Source organism: Pocillopora verrucosa, chromosome 14 (assembly GCF_036669915.1).
Source record: "Pocillopora verrucosa isolate sample1 chromosome 14, ASM3666991v2, whole genome shotgun sequence".
Taxonomy (NCBI): Eukaryota; Metazoa; Cnidaria; class Anthozoa; order Scleractinia; family Pocilloporidae; genus Pocillopora; species Pocillopora verrucosa.
Genome location: NC_089325.1, coordinates 1,588,297 through 1,611,852, shown reverse-complemented (window position 1 = coordinate 1,611,852; position 23,556 = coordinate 1,588,297). Strand labels below are relative to the sequence as shown.

At 38.9% G+C, this 23,556-nt stretch overlaps 2 protein-coding genes and 1 pseudogene across 3 annotated transcripts in view; 2 read left to right on the top strand and 1 right to left on the bottom strand.

Annotated features, from left to right (window-relative positions):
* Window positions 1–2,841: 2,841 nt before the first annotated feature.
* Window positions 2,842–4,843, top strand: LOC131784382 (beta-1 adrenergic receptor-like). Its single transcript, XM_059101189.2, has one exon. The coding sequence runs from the start codon at window positions 3,077–3,079 to the stop codon at window positions 4,082–4,084; it is 1,008 nt and encodes a 335-aa protein (XP_058957172.2). The 5' UTR covers window positions 2,842–3,076; the 3' UTR covers window positions 4,085–4,843.
* Window positions 4,844–4,873: 30 nt separating this feature from the next.
* On the top strand, window positions 4,874–5,797 carry LOC131784347 (beta-1 adrenergic receptor-like; annotated as a pseudogene).
* A 7,056-nt stretch (window positions 5,798–12,853) lies between these two features.
* LOC131779619 (pericentriolar material 1 protein) overlaps window positions 12,854–23,556 on the bottom strand; it is a 37,191-nt gene continuing 26,488 nt past the window's right edge. For both annotated transcript variants that reach the window (XM_059096184.2, XM_066161098.1), the window contains exons 32-52: window positions 23,048–23,068; window positions 22,848–22,956; window positions 22,424–22,561; window positions 22,139–22,219; window positions 21,478–21,642; window positions 21,019–21,183; window positions 20,729–20,782; window positions 20,026–20,133; window positions 19,812–19,885; window positions 19,506–19,598; window positions 18,905–18,941; window positions 18,345–18,445; window positions 17,396–17,630; window positions 16,955–16,998; window positions 16,794–16,827; window positions 16,646–16,695; window positions 16,167–16,422; window positions 15,431–15,502; window positions 14,632–14,716; window positions 14,091–14,126; window positions 12,854–13,919 (exon numbers count right to left, since the gene is read on the bottom strand). In XM_059096184.2, the coding sequence (XP_058952167.2) occupies window positions 13,870–13,919; window positions 14,091–14,126; window positions 14,632–14,716; window positions 15,431–15,502; window positions 16,167–16,422; window positions 16,646–16,695; window positions 16,794–16,827; window positions 16,955–16,998; window positions 17,396–17,630; window positions 18,345–18,445; window positions 18,905–18,941; window positions 19,506–19,598; window positions 19,812–19,885; window positions 20,026–20,133; window positions 20,729–20,782; window positions 21,019–21,183; window positions 21,478–21,642; window positions 22,139–22,219; window positions 22,424–22,561; window positions 22,848–22,956; window positions 23,048–23,068 (2,008 nt within the window). In that variant the 3' untranslated portion in view covers window positions 12,854–13,869. The remainder of the gene's footprint in view (window positions 13,920–14,090; window positions 14,127–14,631; window positions 14,717–15,430; window positions 15,503–16,166; window positions 16,423–16,645; window positions 16,696–16,793; window positions 16,828–16,954; window positions 16,999–17,395; window positions 17,631–18,344; window positions 18,446–18,904; window positions 18,942–19,505; window positions 19,599–19,811; window positions 19,886–20,025; window positions 20,134–20,728; window positions 20,783–21,018; window positions 21,184–21,477; window positions 21,643–22,138; window positions 22,220–22,423; window positions 22,562–22,847; window positions 22,957–23,047; window positions 23,069–23,556) is intronic.

Below are 23,556 nucleotides of genomic sequence, written 5' to 3'. Positions count from 1 at the left end.
CCCTTTGTTCACGGACAAAATTCAGCAAACGTTAACCTCAGCCAAAAACCAGAGCGAAGCCAAATGGCTCGAAAAGTTGGAAATCCTGTCAGTTTTGCAAGTAAAGAGACAAAGCTTTAAGGAAAATTCAAGAAAAAAGTACTGTTGCCTAATCATAAGATAAGTCCCATCATAAAGACACAATTTTCAAAACATCAATTTCATTCTTCGTCCATTCCGCATATAATTCCCTTTTATAATTATTTGTTTACACTTAGATGTAATTAAAAGTTTCAAGTCTCATTACATGAAATTTTTCCTCATCAGACACTCTTCGCTGAGCTTGATCAGTTAATGATGCTGGCAAGAAGCAGGAAGGACTGACTTGGCAGCTTGAATGAAAATTAAATGAAAGTTAGTACTTGTTTTCAGTGAAATCTTTAACAGAATTAAGTCTTGAAAATTTTGAATCACTCTTTTGCATTAGTTGAAGGGATTTGAGAGTATAGAAAGTGAAAGTATTTTTTACATTCAAATTTAGGCTCAAAGTTTTGTCTCAACAACTTGCATTTGAATTTCTTTAATTAACCTCTTCACGTCTGCTTCTCTGAAATAAAAGCTTTTGAAATGTTATGCACCTGTGAGTTTGTCAATAAAAATCCATCTCGTATTCATTTCGATTTTTTGGTGATCGGCGAAGGTCGCAAGTTTCGCGAAGGTCGTGTCACCGATTTGTTAAAATTGATTTAAAATAAAGTCTACACGCCGTAAATTTTTTAAACATTTTTCCTAATCAATGATAAAGCCATGTAAGAGGCCATTTCTAGTTATAATCATGAAGAATGAACAGACAACAGAATTGGTCGCTGAAAAATTGTTGAGTCTACGGCTGGGTTCTATTTTCCTATTCGGCAATTATTAGAGTCCAAGCCTTCTCATATTGTAACATTGTAATTTTTCTTAGCCGTTGTTTTTTTCAGTCGTGATATGTACTGAGAACCAACTTTAAAGCATCTATTGAGTCTAAAGTCAAGATCATATTGACGGGAGATCCAATGTTTAGTTTTCCTTTTTCGAGGAAGTGAACTGACTTCCGTAAGAGACACCAGAAGATATAATTTTCGTTCCAATGACGCTTTACGACTTGCTCCTTGCAAGGGTAAACACTAGCTACGCTCGGCGATCTTTCTTTTCGTGCAGCCGCTCCTAAACTGTGGAACGATCTTCCCTGTTCTATTAGAAAAATCGAATCGTTAAACAGGTTTAAGAAAGCTATTAAGACTTTTCTTCGCAAATTTTTTTTTTAACTCTTCGTATGTAATTTTGTATTTCTGTATTTCTTACTCTATTCCTTTTTTTATTTTTATTTTTTTGAGAGGGCACTGTAACGAATCTTGCAATCTGATTGGTTTTTTACCCGGTCAGTGTTTTCCTATCTCTGCCTAGGGCCACGGTAACGCTTTCGTGAGTCGCCAAGTACATCCCAACTTTCGTTGCCATTTTTCATAAATATATCTCGTTTTTCCGGCTGGGCAGTATTTTTAAGCAAACACGTCGGTCACTACCTCAAGCCGATAAATAACTTATGAATCCTCTCCTTTCTCTCTCTCAAATCACTTTGATTGACAGAAAAATATTGGTTTCCATAGTGTCATTACGTTGGTTGACAAGCGGCCTAAAATCCGTCTGCAATTAATTTTAATCGTTCGCAAAAAGTACCTAGAAAGTTAAAACGTGAGATATTTGGTTACAGTTAAACTGAACGATGGAACTTTCATTCACTTAATACCTGAATTTTCTCAAGCAATTTGTTCGCAGTGAAAGAGCGAGGGAAGTTTTAATTTAAGTTCTACAACAAATATACGCTCTCGGTGAGTCTTTCCAAGTCCGTTCAATTTGAACATTTGTACTGTAAATTGCACAACAGAAACTGAAGGAATTTTTTGAGAAAAGACCGCATTAAATCCCCTTGCGTCTCGTTGGAGTGTGCCATTCGGATTTAGTTTCTGTGAAGAAAGACCAGATTTACACACGCCATTGCAGCAAACAAACGAGCAAACTCTCACAACTTCAAAATAAAAAAATTGAATTTACTCACAACTACTTTCCTCGCCGTTTACTTAATGAACAGAGGTAAATCTTCGTACATTAATGAATCGTCGATGAGAGTGAATAATACTTCCCGTTAGATCATTGACAATTTTTGAAGAAAACATTGTCGTGTCAGTCCTTGACAAACTAGTTCCGTTGTTTTTCAAATGTTCTTACGCTTTTTTTACTTACGCGCTCTCCAATTGACAGTTGTCAGATTGTGACAGATACTTGTAAAAATAATGTTTCAAAGTTTGTTTGGAAGCCTTTTAAATTATCGTTACGGAAATGAAAATGTGGCATCTCTCTTGAATTTTCATCACCTCTATTTTAACTACCATTTACTCGCTCAAAAACTGTTCAGTTTATGGAAGATCTTGCCGTATTTACAGCCCTAAATCATTAGGGTTCTTTCGGAAGGAATTCCGTCAAGTTTCAAAAAAATGAATATGTTATTTACCGGCTAAGGGTCGGTCCGTATGGTGAAAAACTGCGACCTCGTTCTTGAAAATACTGCCCGAGCCCTGCCGAGGGCAGCATTTTCAAGACCGAGGTCGCAGTTTTTCAGCATATGGACCGACCCTTAGCCGGCAAATAACATATATATATATATATATATATATTGTAGCGTTAATATCTTGGTATAGCTGTAATGTTACTGTACTGCGCAATAAGAAATTTTATACTGATGCTTGCGCAATGTAAGTAAATGAATTATTAAATCATTGCTATTAATGGTTGAAAAGCTAATACTTCTCTTTTGACACATAGCCGTGGATGTCAGATTATCCATTTTAATTATATGTTAAACAGCGCAAGCTGTAAATGAAATTCGAATTCTGTCTCAAATAATTTATTCACCTCACGCGCGGAAGATCGAAACAAAAGTCGACAACTCGTTTAACTATGGAGTCGAGTTTCAGGGCGGTTTATGTGTTGATATTGGAAGCCGTGTGAAAATAATCAGTCAATTTGGTCCCAAACCAACCCTTTGCCGAGAAGAAACATGAATTCTAACTGCACAGAAGATAGACCGAGCGATGCCGCATTCATTGTTCTATCGTTGTGGCTCGCTTTGTCTGGTTTAGCAGCTGTATCCGGTAATACAGTTGTGTTATGGCTGTTCTACAAAAACAAGTCTCTACGAACAGTTTCTAACAGATTTTTGGTCTCGTTGTCCATAGCGGATCTCTTGGTGGGAGCTGTTGTGGAGCCAGCCTTCCTAGTCAGATATCTTCCCCAGCCTTCACATAATCAGGAAATAGAACATTTCTTATGGATTCACTCTACAGCAGCAACGACATGGAATTTGTGCGGTGTTTCTGTTGACAGGTTCACTGCAGTTTGCTTTCCTTTCCGTTATCAAGTGATTCTAACAAACAAAAGATGTTGTGTAGTGATAACTGTGATCTGGATAATCTCTCTGTTCCTTCCTTTCCCGATAATGTTTGTCAAAAATGGGGCAACTGATCATCAAGCAGAACTGTGGTTGTCATTTACGTTTATATTATTTGTGTTTCCGATTATCGTAGTATCTTTCTGCTACATTTTTATTTTCAGAGCAGCTAATAAACAACACAAACAAGTGAAGAAGGAACATCAACACACAAATTACAGCTCACGCCAGGCTCTAAACAATTTCAAAGCTATCAAAACAGTTGGACTTGTTCTGGGTGTTTTCATCATTACATGGATGCCATGTTTAATCTTTGATCTTGTCATTTATTATTACCGTAAAATAGAGCATGGACAATGCAACGAACACGAATTGCATTACATGGCGTTGCCTTGGGTACAAGCAACGGCTTTTACTTCATCGGCGATCAACCCACTGATATACTATTTCAGAAATAGTGAGTTTTGCCAAGCATTCAGACGTACCTTTAATTTTGATCGATTGCACTGTGCTCACCATAAAAATGCATCAGACCTCAGACCAAAACAAGAGAAAACCCGGAAGGCAGGAAATGTTGGAGCTCGTGGAAAATTTTCAAATAAGGAGACACAGCTGTAAGGACAAGTAAGGCGAATACTACCTGTTAGTCATAAACTTGGCAGATTCTGATTAAGCAGAACATTGAGCCTTTTATTTGAACCTTTTACATAATTCTCTTCGATCTGCGAGAAATTTCAATTCAAGCCAAGAGAGGATAGACAGGATATGCTTTCTTGTTTGAGCAGAAGCATATAGTGTTCGGCTTTCCATTGTTGGAAAGGATTCTTCTTTAACCCGGAAAGGTGGTCACCAATAAGCCTTAGTTATAAGCTATGGTCAGTTAATCTGGGGCGATGTAAGAAAAACTTGACAGTTATTGGCAGATCTAGTGACGAACCTTTTCATAACGTAGATCCACTCTGAATCTTTGAGCCCTTGCGAGCGAGCTAAAGATTGCATATGGATCATATCAATATATCAATGTGCTAGAATATTTCACCGTAGGTACCTTTCTAGCGTACCGTGGTAATGCTGATTTATAAATAGGATATTATGGACCGGCTCTAGACTGTTAAGCATGGCTAAATAAGTGTAACTCGAATCAAGCTGTTTTTTGTGATCACTCGATAAGCTATCAATGAAGCTCAGGATTGAGTTTCGCAACAATTTTTGCAGTTTGAGATCTTTTTTATTTATGTAGTTTTTTAGTACGTAATTTGATGAAGTTAAGAATGTACTTAAATGAATTCTACGTTTCCACCAGTAAACAGCAGATAAAAAAGAAAACAGTACGTTAGTTTGAGTAACATATGGTCCATAAAAAGGAAAAGCGATTGCAAATTTCATTTCTGTAAGCTTATTTTCAAACTTCTACGGTTACCGTTTGCCAACCGCAGAACATGGATACTGCTTGCCCGGAAGAACAACCCAGCAATACAGCTTCGATCGTTCTATCTTTGTGGTTCACATTGTCTGGTTTAGCAGCTGTAGCTGGAAACGCAGTGGTGTTGTTTTTGTTCTACAAAAGCGAGTCATTGCGAACAATTTCCAACCGCTTCTTAGCCTCGCTGTCGGTAGCAGATCTTTTCGTTGGGCTTGTCATGGACCCAATCTGGATAGCCAGCGGTTGTCTCATTCGGCCACCGGTTGATAGTCATTTGTTCCTCTTCACAGACATGCTCTAGGTTCACACGACCACCGCAACAACTTTCAGCTTGTGCTGTGTTTCTGTAGACCGGTTTATTGCGATTCGCTTTCCTTTCCGTCATCAGGAAATTATTACAAAGAAAAGGTGCTACACAGTCATTATTTTGATATGGCTATTCTGATTGGCACTTCCTTTCTCGACGATATTAGTGAATAACGACAAAGACGATGCAGCGTTGTGGTTATCTCTTGCATTTATGATATGTGTTACTCCTTTATTTGTGGTTTCTATTAGTTATATTTTCATGCTCAAAGAGGCCAGACACCAATGTAGAAGAATAGCATCCGGAGAAAATTATCTGAACCATAATAATCGCAGAGTTCGTATTGTGAAAAACTATAAAGCTATTAAAACAGTCGTAAGTGTTATGTTGTTTCATGGATGCCCAGTTTGGTCTTACTTTAGTTCAGTGTTATCATTTGGTGGCAAATGACCTCTGTGGTTCTGATGAAATAGACACTGCTGTATGGCCTTGGGTAGAGGCTATCGCTTTTACCTCATCTGCTATTAATCCATTGATATACTACTTTCGGAATAAAGAATTTCGCCTCGCATTCTGCCGCACCTTTCGATGGTTACGTTAACGCCTCACAGTAGAAAGTACACGTCAGTTTTGTTTGAGACCGGATCGGGGCCGAATATCTGGAAATTGTTGGACTGGGACAGAGAGATAGAGATAGAGCTTTAGGGTCAACCTCAGTAAAACAGGACTGTTTTTATTGACATAAAGGTGGAAAGCCATTAACGAGTGATGGTGTTATGGATTGATATCTCCAGACGTTTATTAGTTTTGTGCTAAAAGCAAGTGCTTAAGAATTAAAACTTACCCATTATTTTGAGAAGCATGCATGGCGTTTTATCTGTGTCTCTTTCTGCGAGCTTTTTCAATCACACTCTAAGGCCATTGACTACCCAGGGACTAAAAAAGCAACTTTATGCAGCCGCTGTCACTCGAGCGCAGTTCTTTTATGTTTATATTTTCGGTTTATTTTACCGCCACAGAAAAACCCTCTGGGGACCACAGGCACAATAGGAAACGAATACAGGTCGGATTGGAACAAACGTTTCTTGTTTTTTATTTGGGAGGAAGGGATAGCATTGTAGGAAATCTGAAGGACGGTTACTAAGGAGACTGACTATCCATGTAATAAAATATGTGTTCATTGTTTATTGAGGTCTGAGTACGAGCAAGCGGTGTGTCTCTGTCATGTTCTTTTATCGTTTCTCGCATTGATCTCCTAGTTTCACCGATATGCACTTTGCCGCATTCAAATGGGATCTTGTAAACGACACCGTCTTGTTTTGATGGTTTCAGGGCGTCTTTAGGTCTTACTAAGTGAGACCTAATCAAGTGTTGTGTCCGACTCGAAAACGGTTCGTATGGCTTGATGTTGTAGGCAGCGGCAAAGAACCTTTGATACACCCTTGATGTAAGGGAGAACGGCAGTAGATATAAGTTCCTGCGCGGGTTTTTTGTTGGCTGTTACCTTGTTGTCTTTGCGAATTTTCGTACAAATGAAGAAGGATGACCATTAGAAACAAGTACTGATGACAAGTGTTTCTTTTCTTCAGAGATAACTATCTTCTTTTCCCTAGAGACTAAGTAAATGAATGCAATTTTCTCAACTTTTACTGAGCAAGTCTCCGGATGTGTTCAGTTTCAGCTTTGATCAGTTTCTGAAGCACTTTGGGATAGCCAGATAACATTGTCAATGGTTAACAGTTCCCTTTCCCCTAATTATAAGTAGTTTAGTGTCCAAGCCCTCACAGATTGTCATCGGGCTAATAAGTAAAAAAATGCTGACTACATTTTGAAGAATATGAGTTGTTTATGTTAAGTAAAGAAGATATTGACGGCTGGACATAGTAAAGGATATTCAAATATGGAGACAAAGCTAAAAAGCAGTCAAATGCACTTAGGTGCTGGGGTATTCTGCATCAATTTATCTAAGTTAAGGGATAATTTCAATTGAAAGGTTTTCCAAAAATGCTCTCCTTTGGGATACAGGATGTCGCTTTCTGACTGAGGTATAACGAGTTAACTCCGAGTAAACATGTTTCCAACGGTATTCTGCGCCGCGAAAATTTAAAATGTTTATGTTACAGAAGAAGCCATCTGCGAACAGATTATTTATGCTCTTACTGCAAAATTTGACCTGTTCGTAACCGAGCGAAGTGGCTTAGTAGGAACGACCTCATACGTGTTTCCAGATCTCTCCTTTCTTCTGAATCACCTAACATGAATATTAGTTGCTTGGAAGAAGAACGACTTATTGGTGAGACAACCATCGCAGCCCGGGTAACTTGAAGTTCATTTGTGTTGTGGCTGATCGACACCAGCAAATAAATATTCAACCGTCGATGAAAGGTATTTTGGATTATACTAAACCTAGAGACAGGATAGGAAAAAAAACTCTCTGCTGATGAATGAATTATTCTTGTTATCATTAATGTTATTAACATTATGTCGAACCAAACGAATTTCTGCCTTAATTCTGTGCTACCATCTTCAAAAGAAATTAAAACATTCATATCACGAAAAAAGCCATCTGCTACCAAACTATTTAATCATTTGATGCAAAATTTGAACAGAAGTTGACGTATAACTGGTAAGCGGAGTTAGGACAGGTTGTCTGTAATTGCGCCTATGGATAATCAATAGCTCATCTGTAACTCCTTTCCAACCTTTCCCTCCTAACTTACAAAGGTCTGAACATGAACCTTAACTGCTCTGAAGAACGACTGAGTAGTGGGGCATCCATATTTCTTTCACTGTGGCTCTCCTTGTCTGGTTTAGCAGCAGTGGTAGGAAACACAACAGTGTTGGGGATCTCTACAAGAAGGAGTCTTTACGGACAATTTCCAATCGATTCTTGGCCTCATTGTCCGTCGCAGACTTTTTCGTTGGTCTTGTTTTGAAGCCAATATTTTTGGCCACGCATCTGTCGCAGCCTCAAAGTGGACATGGAAGTATGACTAAGATCATACAGATCTTATGGACTCACTCTGCTGGCGCCACATCGTTAAGTTTGTGTAGTGCTTCCGCTGACAGGTTAATTGCGATTCGCTTTCCTTACCTCTATCAAGAATTTGTAACCAAGACAAGATGTCATGTGGTGATAACTGCGGTGTGGGTGATCTCACTGTTTCTTCCTTTTTTTGATATTTATAAAAGATGGAGCGGGGTGGTTGTTCTTCGCAGCCATAACGTATCTTTTTCCAATATTTGTGGTTATTTTGTCTTATGCTTTTATTTTTAAGGCAGCCAGAACACAAGGTAAGAGAATAAGGGAAGAATGTCATCACTCCAATGACGACACACTCCGTGGCGTTGTTAAAAATTTGAAAGCCATTAAAACAACTGGACTCGTTTTTAGTGTTTGTATCATAACATGGATTCCCTGTTTCATTCTGACTATTATTACTTATCATTATTATACAACGAAGAAGGATTGCCTCTTTGAGAAACTGTTTTCATTAGCATGGCCATGGGTTGAGGCAACTGCGCTAACTTCATCAGCTATCAACCCAATAATATACTACTTCAAAAATGGCGAATTTCGACAAGCTTTTTGCAGTACCTTTTATTCGTTTCCCTGTCTTTCTGAACCAAAAAATGTCTCAGATCTCGGCCTTAAAAAAGAAAGAAAAGAGATGGCGACGAATGATGGAACTCGAGGCAACTTTGGCCAAATAGAGACCGAACTATAATAGAAACTCATGGAACAAACGGCACGTCAACAAACCAGGTTACCTCTCGGAAACAGATGCTGAGCGAAATGAGGGCCGGTTTTAGCTACACTCATCTCAAATCCTCCTGTAGCAAACATGAATTTAAAAATAAATAAAACATTCGACTTTTTTGTGTCAAACAAATGAGTCCTTTCCTTCTATAAGTGGTAACTATTCTTTTATTTTCTCCGTCAGACGGCCGCAACCTGAATCTTAATTATCAACTATGGTCATTAACTCTCGGGGAACCTAAGATGAACTTAAGAGAGTGTCTCTGTAAGAGTGGTCCGGTCGATTTTGCTTGAGACACGGATTTCGCTCGTTTCTTGTGTGTTGTAAGACATTCATGTACCTATACTAAAACAACAATCAGTTTGATCGGATCTCTTCATTTTTCAGAGTTTTACGGAAATTAAATTTCACTCGAGCAAAGGCTTGCCGTGACACTTTTAAGACTTTAATTTCATACAACTTTGGAGGACAATTTACAAAAAACTACGGAACTCAGTAAAAAACAAATACCACAGCCATGTATATTAACTTTATCTTATCTATCGAGGCGACTTTTGTAAACATCACGTTTCAATCAAGGAAACAGGAAGACTTGAATGACACCTTATCGGTTCACCTAAATCACAGACGCCAAAACCGATCAGATTCAAGGTAAATTTTTGAAAAAGTGAGGCGTTCTAAACTGATCCAACTAACATAGCTAGGAAGTAGTTGTCATAGAAAAGGTAACTACAGAAAAAAACTTTGCGGCCCGACCTTTACGAGAACTTTATAACTCCGTGAACTTTCCTAACTCTCGGTAATCTACAAGTTTGGCCGCCATTTTGAGGGACTTGTCAACATGAAGCGTAACCGATATAAATCAAGCAGGTACATCTAAAACCGTCAGAAATACACACGAAAGCAATTCAAATTACTTTTAATTCAAGCGGCAAAATTTGAAACTGTTCGTTAAACTTACCATCCCCATGCGACCATTTCTTCCAACAATTCAAACACTACGACTAGTGTTCCAATTTCCCTCGTCGATTCAACCGTAAGAAATAACCTGTGCCACCCAAGCTTCGACTCGAATGTGAAGTACGAATCAAATAACATAACTGCTTCATCTTCGCGGCAATATCACGCTGGTATTTTGACATTCAGATCGACAAGAACGGTGATCAGGTAGCGATCGCCATGTTTACTTCATAAACGTGCTCGCTCACCAGCCGCTGAGTGAAAACAGTACGGTTCAGTGGTGAGGGCGGGGTGAGGGGTGGGTGCGGGCAGATTATCAGAAGATTTTTGGGAACATTCGAACATATGCATTAAAGTATCATGATAAACATTAGAACTGTCAGTCTTAATGTGAAGGCATGCTTCGTGTTCCAGACAACTTTTGTTTTACTTAGTATTCTTTTTTTCTTTCAAATACATTTCGTTCCAAATAGGACTAGCATCAATTCATAGATTTACAAACAAATCTTTACCACGTAAATAAATGTGTTTAGATAATCTTGATAACCATTGAACCTCTTGTATCGCACCAGAAATAACGTGTCTTGTCTTCGCCCAACTCTGAGAGCGTGGAGCGGCAAAGACGCAAGACACGAGTCTCGCGTGGAGCGGCTTCTCCATGCTCACAGGATACGCGTGACCTCACTATCTTTAGGAAAAATAAGAGACTGCTCGAAGTCTGTATTCCGTTCAACCATTTCATAAGAGTAACGCGAGTCTTTCAATTGAGTAAGAAAGTCACAAACCCATTCTTTACCGCAAGAGCGTAACCACTGACCTCAGTAGGCTTCTCCTTTGACGCGGAAATTGAAATCGTATCGAGTATACAAAGTTATAGTGAGTTCCTTTAGATCTCCCAAACTTGTATCGTGTTGGAAACAATTACAAGTACAGGAAGAAGTCTTTCGCTAGCGAGACGTTCATTATGTCTCAGGACTGCTTTTTGAATAGCAAAGGTGGAAAAAACTTTGGTTGATCGCGTGGCTTAAGTGGTTTGGTACGACTGTCTGAATGCAATGACGAAGTAAAACATCATTTGATAAGCTGCCACCTGTTTAAAGAGGTCTTAAGTGAAAATGAGCTAATCTTGGCAAGGATTGTCCTATTTCACCTCGCTCAGGAGGATAAACAAAAAAAATGTGGATTTTCTATAGGTATCGCCACTCTTTGGGGAAGTTTTGGATAAGTGCAAAGGTAACATGTCAGTATCCTGATCATGATGGTGTCAGGAAGCGTATCCAAGGCAGAGATGTAATTAACTAGCATATGTCTCAGGACATTCAAAAGCTTTGAACCATCCACTTCATCTCGCCAGAAGTCAAAGTTGCCTACACTCCTTCTAAGGTTCGTGCGATTTTACGACGAATTTTCAATTCCGGTGTGTTGCACGCGCGACTTTTGATGGGAAAACCTTGCACGCGCCATAACTTAAAAGAACGTGTCAGTGGAATGAACCAAATCTCTATCATTTTGCACACATTCCTGGGAACAGCAAAAATTACTTAGTACAAACATTCTAAGTATAGTGTTCATTCCGTGCAATGGGCCATAAATAAAAGATTCTGGTGGAAAATACACTTTATTTTACACCACAGATGACAGGCAAAAAGGTTATATGGGTACCCCGGTTAAAAATATATTGATAACTCTATTAATTAATACCAGCTCTAATTTAAAGGAGAAAGTTATGAGAATAAAATAAAAGTTGTCTGTAGCACGAAGCATGCCTTCACTGTTTAGACTGATAGTCCTAAAGCTTTTTAAGTATGTATTCGAATATCTTATGACGATAAGCCCGCCACCCACCCCACCCCGCGCTATACTGTTTTCACTCAGCGACTGGTCAGCGGTCACGTTTATGAGGTAAACACACCGATCGATTCCTGATCACCGTGCTTGTCGATCCGAATGTCAAAATACCAGCGTGATATTGCCGCGAAGATGAAGCAGTTATGTTATTTGATTCGTACTTCACATTCGTGTCGAAGCTTGGGTGGCACAGGTTATTTCTTACGGTTGAATCGACGAGGGAAATTGGAACACTAGTCGTAGTGTTTGAATTGTTGGAAGAAATGGTCGCATGGGGATGGTAAGTTTAACGAACAGTTTCAAATTTTGCCGCTTGAATTAAAATTAAAGTTCATTTGAATTGCTTTCGTGTGTATTTCTGACGGTTTTAGATGTACCTGCTTGATTTATATCGGTTACGCTTCATGTTGACAAGTCCCTCAAAATGGCGGCCAAACTTGTAGATTACCGAGAGTTAGGAAAGTTCACGGAGTTATAAAGTTCTCGTAAAGGTCGGGCCGCAAAGTTTTTTTCTGTAGTTACCTTTTCTATGACAACTACTTCCTAGCTATGTTAGTTGGATCAGTTTAGAACGCCTCACTTTTTCAAAAATTTACCTTGAATCTGATCGGTTTTGGCGTCTGTGATTTAGGTGAACCGATAAGGTGTCATTCAAGTCTTCCTGTTTCCTTGATTGAAACGTGATGTTTACAAAAGTCGCCTCGATAGATAAGATAAAGTTAATATACATGGCTGTGGTATTTGTTTTTTACTGAGTTCCGTAGTTTTTTGTAAATTGTCCTCCAAAGTTGTATGAAATTAAAGTCTTAAAAGTGTCACGGCAAGCCTTTGCTCGAGTGAAATTTAATTTCCGTAAAACTCTGAAAAATGAAGAGATCCGATCAAACTGATTGTTGTTTTAGTATAGGTACATGAATGTCTTACAACACACAAGAAACGAGCGAAATCCGTGTCTCAAACAAAATCGACCGGACCGCTCTTACAGAGACACTCTCTTAAAACCGTGTACATTTCTTCGTCGTCCTCTGCGACATAACGTGAAATCATCAAAATTTGCGTGGTCCAAGAAAGGAAACCCCGACGGCAAATTATTTAAGTTTCTATATTTGGAACTCAACGCTGCTCTCATACACTATGCTGAGGTTTACTTGTAGCGCCGTAAGAGATGGTGAACACATCCATTCAGTCGCGAAATTTCAACTAAAAATATCTATTCATTTTTAAATCGACGTCTTCCTTGGCGTCGCCGTCCTAACTGCTAAAAGTTCCTAATGCCTCTATTGACAGCCTACGCGCAGGCTAAGATACACTATAATAAATAATAGAAATAGAACGGTCTTCCACAAGCATTTAAATAATCACAATAAACTATTACTGCAGAACAAATTTAATAACAAGGAATAAATAACTACCACTCAAATCCAGCAAGACTGGCAAACTACCTCGTCACATCAGGCTTGTATAAATTATGCCAGTAAAAATCCTACTGGTGGAAAAATCTAGCACAGATATAATTTTCAATTAATTACCTTCCTAACATCAAACTCACACACAACCGTTGAGGATTATAGAAGACAACCTCACTCTAAATAACTTAACTTCGATGACGCGCTCAGAAAGCGCATTTGGTCAAAAACACCTTAGATGTCTTGAACGCTTTTAGTCATAAAAGTCTTCTTTTATGGTTACGGTAAAACGAATTTAGTCAACCAAGTTTACGCTCATACAGTATTACCTTGGAAGTGTAGTTTATAGCGGACGGAATAACAAATGCAAAAGTGTAAAAACTGCTTTCAATCATGGCTGCTGTAACGTGTGGGATGTAGAATCACTTCGAGGCTTGGACTGGAGAACGCAATGATCTTGTAATTAAAATTTGTTGTTTTTCTTTTCCAAAGGAGATATCCTTAACCTAATGCAGTTAATGCGCATCAACACTGCTATCTATCTTTTCCCCCTTTTTTTGCGTTATGGTCAAGAAACCCCTCAGGAAAACCTCGACACAGTTTTCAAATTCGAAATTCAACTTTGAAATGCGAAAAAAAAAAAATTCTAAAGCGAGAGTTCGCTATCGGCTCCTCAGTCGTTAATAGTGAAGAGCAGCTCATTTGTCCACATCCCCGTGTAAACCATTTAATGGCCTCTTGGATGATTCTGTTAAAAATAAATAAATAAATAAATAATTAATAGATAAATAAAAAATAAACAGGTCATCATAATTGTTAGCAAAGAGATCCAATGCAGAGTGCAAGCCAATTACAAAATAATTCTATATTATTTGTGGAATAATAAAAAAATAGTTTATATGTAAAACTGACAAATCACCTGGCTCGCGCAAGGCCTCGGGATCACCTGCAAGTTCTGAATAAAAAGAAAACCATAAAAAATTGTCAAAAGTGAGATAAGAAAGTCAAAGAATACGTAAACCTCACACTGAAGCTCGAATGAAATAAGAAAGAGTCTTAGTTGTCAAATCTACTATTTTTTATTTAACAGTAAATCGAAGTTCAACAGCCAGCCTTACTCTAACAGAGCAGTTCTGAAGTTGTTTGGGTTGACGGCACCACAAAGTGTGAGATTAAGGTAACTATTAACAGTAATACTTCATGAGCTAATAATCAAGCGCAAACTAATTTTCTATTTGTGGTTCGTTTCGTTCTATTTTCCTTTTAGCATTACCGTTCTGTGATTCTTTATTTTAACGCAACACAAAGGGGGAGATTAAAGCGAGTTTTCAAAGTGAAATACTTCGGGCTAACAATTTTGCGCAAACAAATTTATTTTCTTCTTGTAGTTCTTAACATAGATTCATTAAAATATTTTGTTCCCTTCTTCTTTGAGCACTAACAAGAGCTACAAGTGTTACCTGGTAATCCGTCTAGATGTGCAAGGGCACCCGAGGAAGCCTCATTCCGGCTTTGTTCTTCCGCAATTCGTGCCTGTAGATCAGCCTGGAAGAATGTTTTAAAAAAAAAAAATCACTTTTCCTGCTCTGAATTGCGACAATATTTCAGGCCTACATGAATTATATACAAAAAAAAAAAAAAATCAAAAAAGCGGGGGAAAAAAAACTAACACAGACCAGTGGAGGAGAGAAATGCCTTTGTGGCACCTAGAACATAATGGCAGAAATGCAACTATCGTAACTTATCTGCAACACGATGGCAGTTAAAAACGATGCTTAAATGGAGAAAAACAAGCGAAAAAAAGTCAGAATACAAGTGAATCGTTTCCCTCAGCCTTTTTTCTTGAAGAGAGCATCTATAATTATAGGTCGGAACAGGAGATCGCGTGTATAACCAATAGTTTCATTACCGCCTTCCAATTCCTACTGTTTGGCTTACAATTAATCATAGCATTACTCTCCAGACAAACTTGTACAAGGTTGTAGCTAATAAAATAGTCTGTCGGTTCAAAACAGAACTGAGCCGGCCCAAAGAGAGACCTGCTAACAAAATTTAGGTCTTAATCTTTTGAAACCCCTTGAAGATGAACGCAGGGTATAGAGAGAGAACAAGGAAAGCTGATACCCTTTGCCACGTTATCACAGGCAAGTAACTAGCCAGTGATCACCTCTTTATCAGCCGGCGAATCTGGCCGGCAGCCAGAGCTTTTACTCTGAGTGTTGATTACGAAGGTACATGCAGCGGCTTCGCACAACTTACCTCTGTCAATCCAGTAAGCTTGGTTGGAAGGTCATCTATGGAGACTTCACTATCGTCTTGACCGTTAGTGATCTGTAACAAAACATAGGGGAGACGGGAAGATGTGAGATCATGATCTTCATGACCACAGAAAAATCGGTACAGGATGATACAAGGGTAACTCGAAAAAAGAGGAACACGAAAAGAAATATTACGTGAAAAATAACACAATTCTAAGTAAACATAGGGGGTCAGTATCGAAAGATACTGTGGCACTACTTCGATTGGGGGGGGGGGGGGGGGGCGGGGGGCTATTACAAGATACTTTTGTTTTAACAACTGAGATTGAAATGTAAATTGCCCACCATCATGACCGATTACTTTGGTCCTTACTCTGAAATTCTAGGGAGCCTGTCGAATTTGTTTATACATAATCCAGCGGCGAAGTAAAGGAGTGGTTGTATAGTCATGTAGGTCAACTGGGCAAACTTATCATTTTAAATCATCCATTTATTTTATTTTACTTTTCCATTCATTCAGAGCTTTATGCTGGAGGCGGAGCCTTATTTTCTCTTTTCGGAAAATAGATAGTAAAAAATCCCTTTATCTAAGAGGCATCATTACAGGTATTTGCCAATTTCCCATACAGTCAACATCCCACATTGTGCAACAACTGAACATTGTGGGCAGCCGCTTCCCTTTAATTTACTGCGTATCAGCTGAGTAACCGGGTACATTAGAAATAGATCCAACAAACCTGTCCATTCTGTAAATAAGCAGACATTCCCGAAGCAGCGGCAGCGACAGCACCTTCAGCTGCTGCTTCCACGGCCTGCTGCTGTTCATGCTGTGGTGCACCGCTATCGTCACTGTCACTGAGCCCGTCTCTACTGTTTTCTCCATCTCTGTTGGCGGATGCAGCAGCCGCTGTACTTCCCTGGTATTCTTCCAGTTTTCTCCTAGCATCAGAGTCGTCAAACGATTCTTCACCGTCTTCTTCCCCGCTGCCAAAACTGCAGAACAAGGTTTATCACAATTTTTTCGGTGGAGTTCATAAGTAGCTTAGCCGGTGTAAAAAAAAATAAGTCAAAACATTGTATCCTGCTTAGTTATGGTGGCTTGATTACAAAACGATATCTTTCTGCCAATGACGAGGCAAAAGTGAGTGATATTGTGCACTTTTCATAAATTCGTTCCCTTCAATTGGTTATTTCACACAAAATACCACCTAATTACCTTGAAAAAGGCTTTGATTCACTTGCTGACAACTCTAACTTGACACAATTCTAAAATGTAATACACACACAAAAAAGAGTTAGTCATGTAAATATTTCAGCACGATACAATAACTTAACCATGACTTGTGTTTTAATGCTCACATTACCTGTGGAGAATCCACCATGCTATTGTCTTGTAAACTGCATAGGAAATCAATACACGGGAAAGAACATGAGCAAGGCACAAACAAACACTGCAGTGGAGGAACTAGCACGTTTATATTAGAAATATAAATTTTGCACCAAATGGTTCTGCTAAGATACTTGCCTTTGTCTCTCTTCAAACTGAGTGGCCATTACATCATCTCTCGTCTTAAACCACAAAAATAACAAAACATGATTTCCCTCTAAAAATGTCTTACGTAAATCAGCATTAAGGCTTAAAATAAGGTTGAATTTACACAAAAAAGCAAGAGAAAAATACAGCAAAATCAAGTTAAGATTCGAGTCAAACAACATTACTGCCCAAGTTTTCCAGTTCACTCTCTTTAAATTCACTTCACGTTGCAGTTCGTCAGTTTATTCTTACTTATTGTTGTTTTTCGTCTTAAAACCACATTACAATTTCAATCCTTCTTACTATTTTAAGGCAAAAGACTTAAAATATTGAGACGTAGCTTCTTCAAAGGATGTTACGCAAATCTTTCCAATCAACGTAACAGCATGCTCAGAGCGAGAACACTCCATTAGCATGACAAATGAAACAAACCTTTCCAAGATCTTCTTCCTCTGCTTCTTGTTCCTCCTTGGAGATTGGCAAAGCTGCAGCAGCTTCGTCTTCCTCCTCTTCATCTTCCGGTCCTCCGTCCTCTGCGCCATCATCTTCGGCACCTGACTCCTCTGATGAAGACTCCTCGCTGCTTTCATCATGTTCTTGTTCCTCTTCCTCACCCTCAGCCCCCTCGCGTTCATCGGTTGCGCTTACACCCTCCTCTTCCACAGCACTAGACATAAATACATGGAACGTAAATCTTATGATATGGCTTTGGAGTTACAAAAAAGGAGTTCCATGGTTTCTCTTTGATGGTTTCACCAGAGCTGGCGAAACAAGTAGCCAACGAATTTCAAGATTCTGCAGGGAAGGAGCTGTTCAGGGCAAATTCACAGTTTGACCGACAAATAGGGTGACAGCTATGGCTTTAAATGGCTTCAATACAGAAATCGCTATCGGCTTGAGGAGAGTCACCGTCAAATTTCTTAAGATGGTGGCCCAGTAATGAAATTCAAGAGGACTTGTTAAAAATCGTGTGAGCTGTGTACATCCTCTCAACTACTCAGCACCTCACGGAAGGCAAGTTGCGAATTAGGGCTGATAAGGTTATGACAAAACAACTGCAACATTCATGCGATCTCAGGCTAATTATACGTTTGTCCTAAAGTTAAAAGTCACGGTAAGTCACTCTTATATTCATCAATCTAGGCACATCGCTACTAAGATCATCTTTTAACGTTAAAACGGCTGTTTTCTAGACTAGCCGAATTACAGTACGCTACAAAAGGAAGAGGAGCCTGAGAAAAGTAAAAGAAAAACACATCTAAACGACCCGAAGCGCGGGAAATCGCTAATAACAATAACACTGGAAGTGTTGCAACGTAAAAACAAAATAATTTACTGGATTATATTCGTCAGAATTTAGTTGAGAGCCCTTGCGTCCCACCTGTCATTTCGTGGATTATCTTCTTTTTCTTCAGTATCGTCATCATCCTCTTTGTCTCCGTCCTGACCGGTTCCAGTGTCTGTGCTTGCTGAGTCAAATCCCTAATATATCACGTATCAACAACAAGAGTGTTAAATATCTACAAAGAAAGAAATTTTAAATTTGACCTGACCAAAGAAGTTAGAACGAGTCCACGAAAAACAAAAGTCAACGTAAGTAAATAGCTTCTAACGTGGGAAGTCGGCTTTGCGTTTAAGAGGTGAATTGTTGAATTGAATTGTTTAAGGATACGGTAGAGCAGAAAAAAATTGAACACTACATTACTTTTAGGAAGCAACTGAAAATTTACTAAATCATACACGAGTGCATAAGGAACATTATAAGCCTATACAAGGGTTGACCACAACGATAGCTAGACATCAGAAAGCACAGAAAGTTGATTATGAGTTAATAACATCAAATGCCTGACATCATGTAACGCCTGAAGTTTTGGTTAATCAGTAAGCAGTGTAAAGTGTAAAACAGAGACAAGCACATTCAGACTAAGTAGCGAAACTAACCTGTCGCCACGTTGGTCTTTGGCTGGCTCCTCGACCTCTGTTTAAAAGCGTAACATGGGAAAATAAATATTGTAGAGTCTTGTAACACTTACAACCAAGTCATAAGACAAGAACTCTCGACTATGCTATTGGGCATACGGCTAATAAGGATCTGATCACGTCGCATGAAATACAAATAAAAATCACGTGGTGCAACGGTGTTGTAGCTTTTTCGAAAAAAAAAAAAAGAAAAAAAAAAAAGATAATAATAAATTATGAGTCTAACCTAAACAAATTGTTTTTTTTAGGAAAAGAAATCACAGGCGGCAGAAACCCACGACCATTAGACATACGGCTACTAAGGATTTGATCATGCCGCCAAATAAAATGAAAATAAAAATCACAGGGTGATACGACAGTGATGCGGAAAAAAAATTCCGACCACGACAAGTTTTTCACGCAAAATAGAAGGGAAAATGGCGTTTTTAAATTTATTCTGTTTTCCAGATTTGTGTGGAAGGTAAGCATAACCGTAGGAATAAAGTTGGATTTTCAATTTTTACTACCTCGGTGTAGACGAGGCCTTCAATTTATGTAATACTCTTGTTATGGAAATTCTCACCCGTCTAAGTCTTGCATAAGCCTGAAAAACGCCAACTCGTTGAACAAAATCTCAGACATGTCCACAAGCATATCCTCTCCACAGTCTTTCATTCTAGCAAGACAAAGTCATTGAAAGAAAGGCGTTTTAAGTCAAGTTCCTCTTTTTTGGAACTGTTCCTGAAACGCTACTACAAATGGTGACAATATATGGAAAGATTTAGAAGTTTCGACTCTCCTAGGAGTTAAAGGGAAAACAATGGCATAAGAAAGCGGTAAAAGTTAAACCCAAAATTAAATTTTCAAAAAAAAACAGGAGTTAGCTCACGTTCTATCAGTAAATCTTGATAAGGAATCCTGAAGAATGGAAGCCAGCTGTTTGTGAAAGAACCTTCCAAACTCCTTAAATGTGGGAAAAAAAGAAAAATAAAAAGTCAAATTCAAACTTGTTATGATGGAATAGAAGACCGCAGAATGGCTTTTATGTAAGAAAAGTAACATAAGAACACCAATTTTCCATTGTAGAATAAAAGTAAGCTTACCTGATCTTCATTAACTTGAATCCGTGATAACACCAGACTTCTTATATAACCCAACAGATCAGATGTGCATGTATCCTCCATGTGTTCATTCAAACAAGGTATTACCTCCTAAAAAATTCATGACCACTATGAATGTCAAATAAGTGTCTCGAAACTATTTCTCGTTTCCAAATCTAACTTCAGAAACTTACAAGGGCATTCGTAGGAATTCAAATTGTCAGTTTCATTTATTTGAACTACAAGAGCACAAGGCTCAAGCCCAGGCCACATCGTTGTGTTGCGTTCTTGGACGAGACAGTAAACTTTCTCTTTAGCTCTTAAACTAGAGGTATACACGAGTTTCGAAAAGCTGCGAGGAAAACCTGACTTACTACCTGCGGTGGACTGACATCCCGTTCACTGAGGGAGGTGGTAGCACCCCTTGTCACTAAAGGTTAAGGAAACTGGGATACATCCATGGTTAAGGTTATGGAACGAAACCCAATAACGATGCCACTTGCACAGAAAAAAGGCACTTACTCTTAAAAGAGGGCTAAATAACGCTAACTAATTAACATTTCCAACGTCACTAAACGAACTTAGGGTAGAACATAAGGTGGAAAGTGACAAAAACCACGTGATCTTATGAGATTTTTTTAAAAAAATGCTTACTTTGGAACTTTTTTTTGGGACAGGAAGTGTTGAGTGCTCTCAATGTACTTACCGACATGATTGACTTAATGAGATGGTCCAGGGCTTGAGTGTCGATTCTTGGATACTATGAAAAAAAAGTTGGATAATTTAACGATACACAACATTTCCCCAACAAACGCCGAATTGGCAGGTTGCAGAAGTGAATCTCAGAGTGGGGTCGATGGAGACAAATTTGCCATAACGACCGGCACAATTATCATTTGATGGCAACGAACGTACTTGCGCAACGTAAGACATAGAAAACAGCTATATGAAACAGAACAACTGATATTTTTGAGAAAGCGTGCTAACAGGGCTAACCTGAACATCCGATATCGAAGATTCGCTTCCTACGTCTCCAGCAGAGCTGGTGGTGACGTCGTCTTTGACGTGTTTGTCCCCTTTTAACAAGGCAGCACCAGACACAAGTTCAGTCAGTTTCCCTTCAGTTCTCAGTCTCTCATATTCACGCATCCTGCTAAGAGCCTTCAAAGATAGGTACAAAAACTAATCTTTACTTAACTCTAAAGGCTCCTTCCATAAGTCAGCACTGACCACACGAATCAATAGATATAAAATAATAAGCCCTCTTCCCGGGAAATTTCTCCTTCTGGTCATGCATTTTCCATTGGAGTACAGAATGACGCTGGGAATTTACATATCGGGTAAAAGGGAGCGACCTTGACTAACCAGTCATAGTAGATATACATAGCCTTTAATTAAAGTTCAGCCCGGATTATATTGTATTACCAGCATTGATATTCTTTTGACGCGGCTTACCTTGTCGAGGTGAATGACAGTGTCTCCCAGACCTTCAGACGCAAAGGGTGCCTCACCAGCGTGACTCGATGTTGGTGTGGAGAGGGTGCTTCCTGACTCGACATTCTCTGCGTAGTCATAGATTCCTTCTGTCACCGTTTCGGCTGGGACTGCAGCCTCTCTCGTCTACAAAGTAGCAAAGTAAAAAAAAACAACCCAAAAAAATTATTTATTAAAGAAATTAACCGGTATTCCATTCAGACGAGAGAGCCAGTCTGACTATTACTCACCCTGTTCTACACGTTGTTAGAGCTGAACAATCAACAGCTGTGTAGGGAGGTCATTCTGTATTTAGCGAACACTCACGAAGGTCCTTTTCTTATCCGTTTATACCTCAACATCAGTATGCATATTCTCCATACTGATCTCTATTTGTTTCCTTTGGTCTTGACATGGAGAATTTGATTAAGAATGGAGAGCTTCTCTAGTTGGTAATTATTTACTTTAATCTCGTGACCTTATTTTTTGATTCGGGAGTGATAATGCGGGGAAAATTAGATGCTGGTCACTCTTAAGAGGTTAAAGGTTTTTATACTTTCAATCTCAATGATCCTTTGACATGATACTGGTACAAGAGACAGATACAAAGTAACGACCTCTCCAGGTGCACAGTTCATCTCACCTCAGATTCGTCGTCTTCAAATGTCTCTACTGTTTCACTTGGAGTCAGTTCAGAATTGGAACCTAGCCATTCCTGAAATCGCTGTAAAAAGATACACGAATGGATAAAGAAGCAACGAGACCTAAATACGCAGTCCGAGACACGAGAAACAAAGAAGTAAAGTCATAAGTGAAAGAGCGAGCTCGCGGAAAGGAGAGCTCAAAAACATACCGACAACAGATTGAATAACAAATAAAGCGACGACGAACGAAACAAACCCTAGATATTAAACTAAAGTATCCTTACTGCTTGCTGCAGAGGCCCTCCTTCAGCACCAACTGAGTCCTCAGTTAAAAATCTTGTTACCAAATCTTGTAGGGCGTACAACGCACGCTGCCTTAAGTAATCTGATGTTAATAGCTGTAGTTCTCTGAACAGTTCGAGCTGGAGAAAAAAAAATTAGCGCCACACTTTAGCCATACTTAGGCTTTTTAATGTAAAGTTAGGTAATAAGCAGAGTGGGCTATGTACAAACACTATCTTGCTTAGTGTTGACTAATAACGCGAGAAGGGGCATGCGCATGAACGCGTTATAATTCGGTGACCAGACTGAAAAGGAGGTTACGTTTAAACCCTTGATACTTCGCCACTAGCGGAGTCTTTGCCACTTCTTATTTTCAACATTAAATACAAGAATTAAAAAATTGAATAAAGTTCAATCAGTGCTTACCAAGAAATGTGGTCTGGATTCGTTCAAAGAAATGAGCGTTGCAACTTCGGAATAAATAGAGTCTCTGAGTGCTTCAAAAAGTGAAAACTCGCTGCCTGCCTCTGATGCCCTGCAGGATTTCAGTACGATGCATTAATAGGTTAAGATAACTAAGTATATGTATCAGAAACGTAGTATCAAATTGAACGAATTGATCCTACCTATCTGCCTCTTGCCAAGACCTAAAGAGTCAAAATGAGGAAGAAAGGAAACAGTGTTTTACTCAACTTTGCTCTGAACATTTTCAATGAAAACTAAATGATTGCATTTGATTATCCCTAGTTTACATGTAATTTGGTCGCCATGTTATCTAAGCTATTAAAATGACAAAACCACGAGTCGTTTGGCATCGCCATCCTTCTGTTTAAATCAAATTATTAAGACATACCGTAAACTGCCGGTAATAAGCCTGGGCTGAAAATAATTCTTAACGTATTCTGGATGGAGGGCCACAAGTCTTTAATTGTTAGGTATTTGTTTACAATTAAATCTATCTACGGAATTTTCATTCATTCAATTATCTTAAACAATTTTTTAGTTGTAAAACGGTGAGCGAAGTCTTCAGTCCCACTACAAATACGCTCTCCGTAAGTCTTTGCAAGTATGTTCAATGTGGTCATTTGTACAGTAAATCGCACTACACAAACCGATGGAATTCAACGAGAAAAGG

Coding starts and splice junctions, on each gene's coding strand:
- LOC131784382 (XM_059101189.2), top strand. CDS start 3,077: ATGAATTCTAACTGCACAGAAGATAGACCGAGCGATGCCGCATTCATT.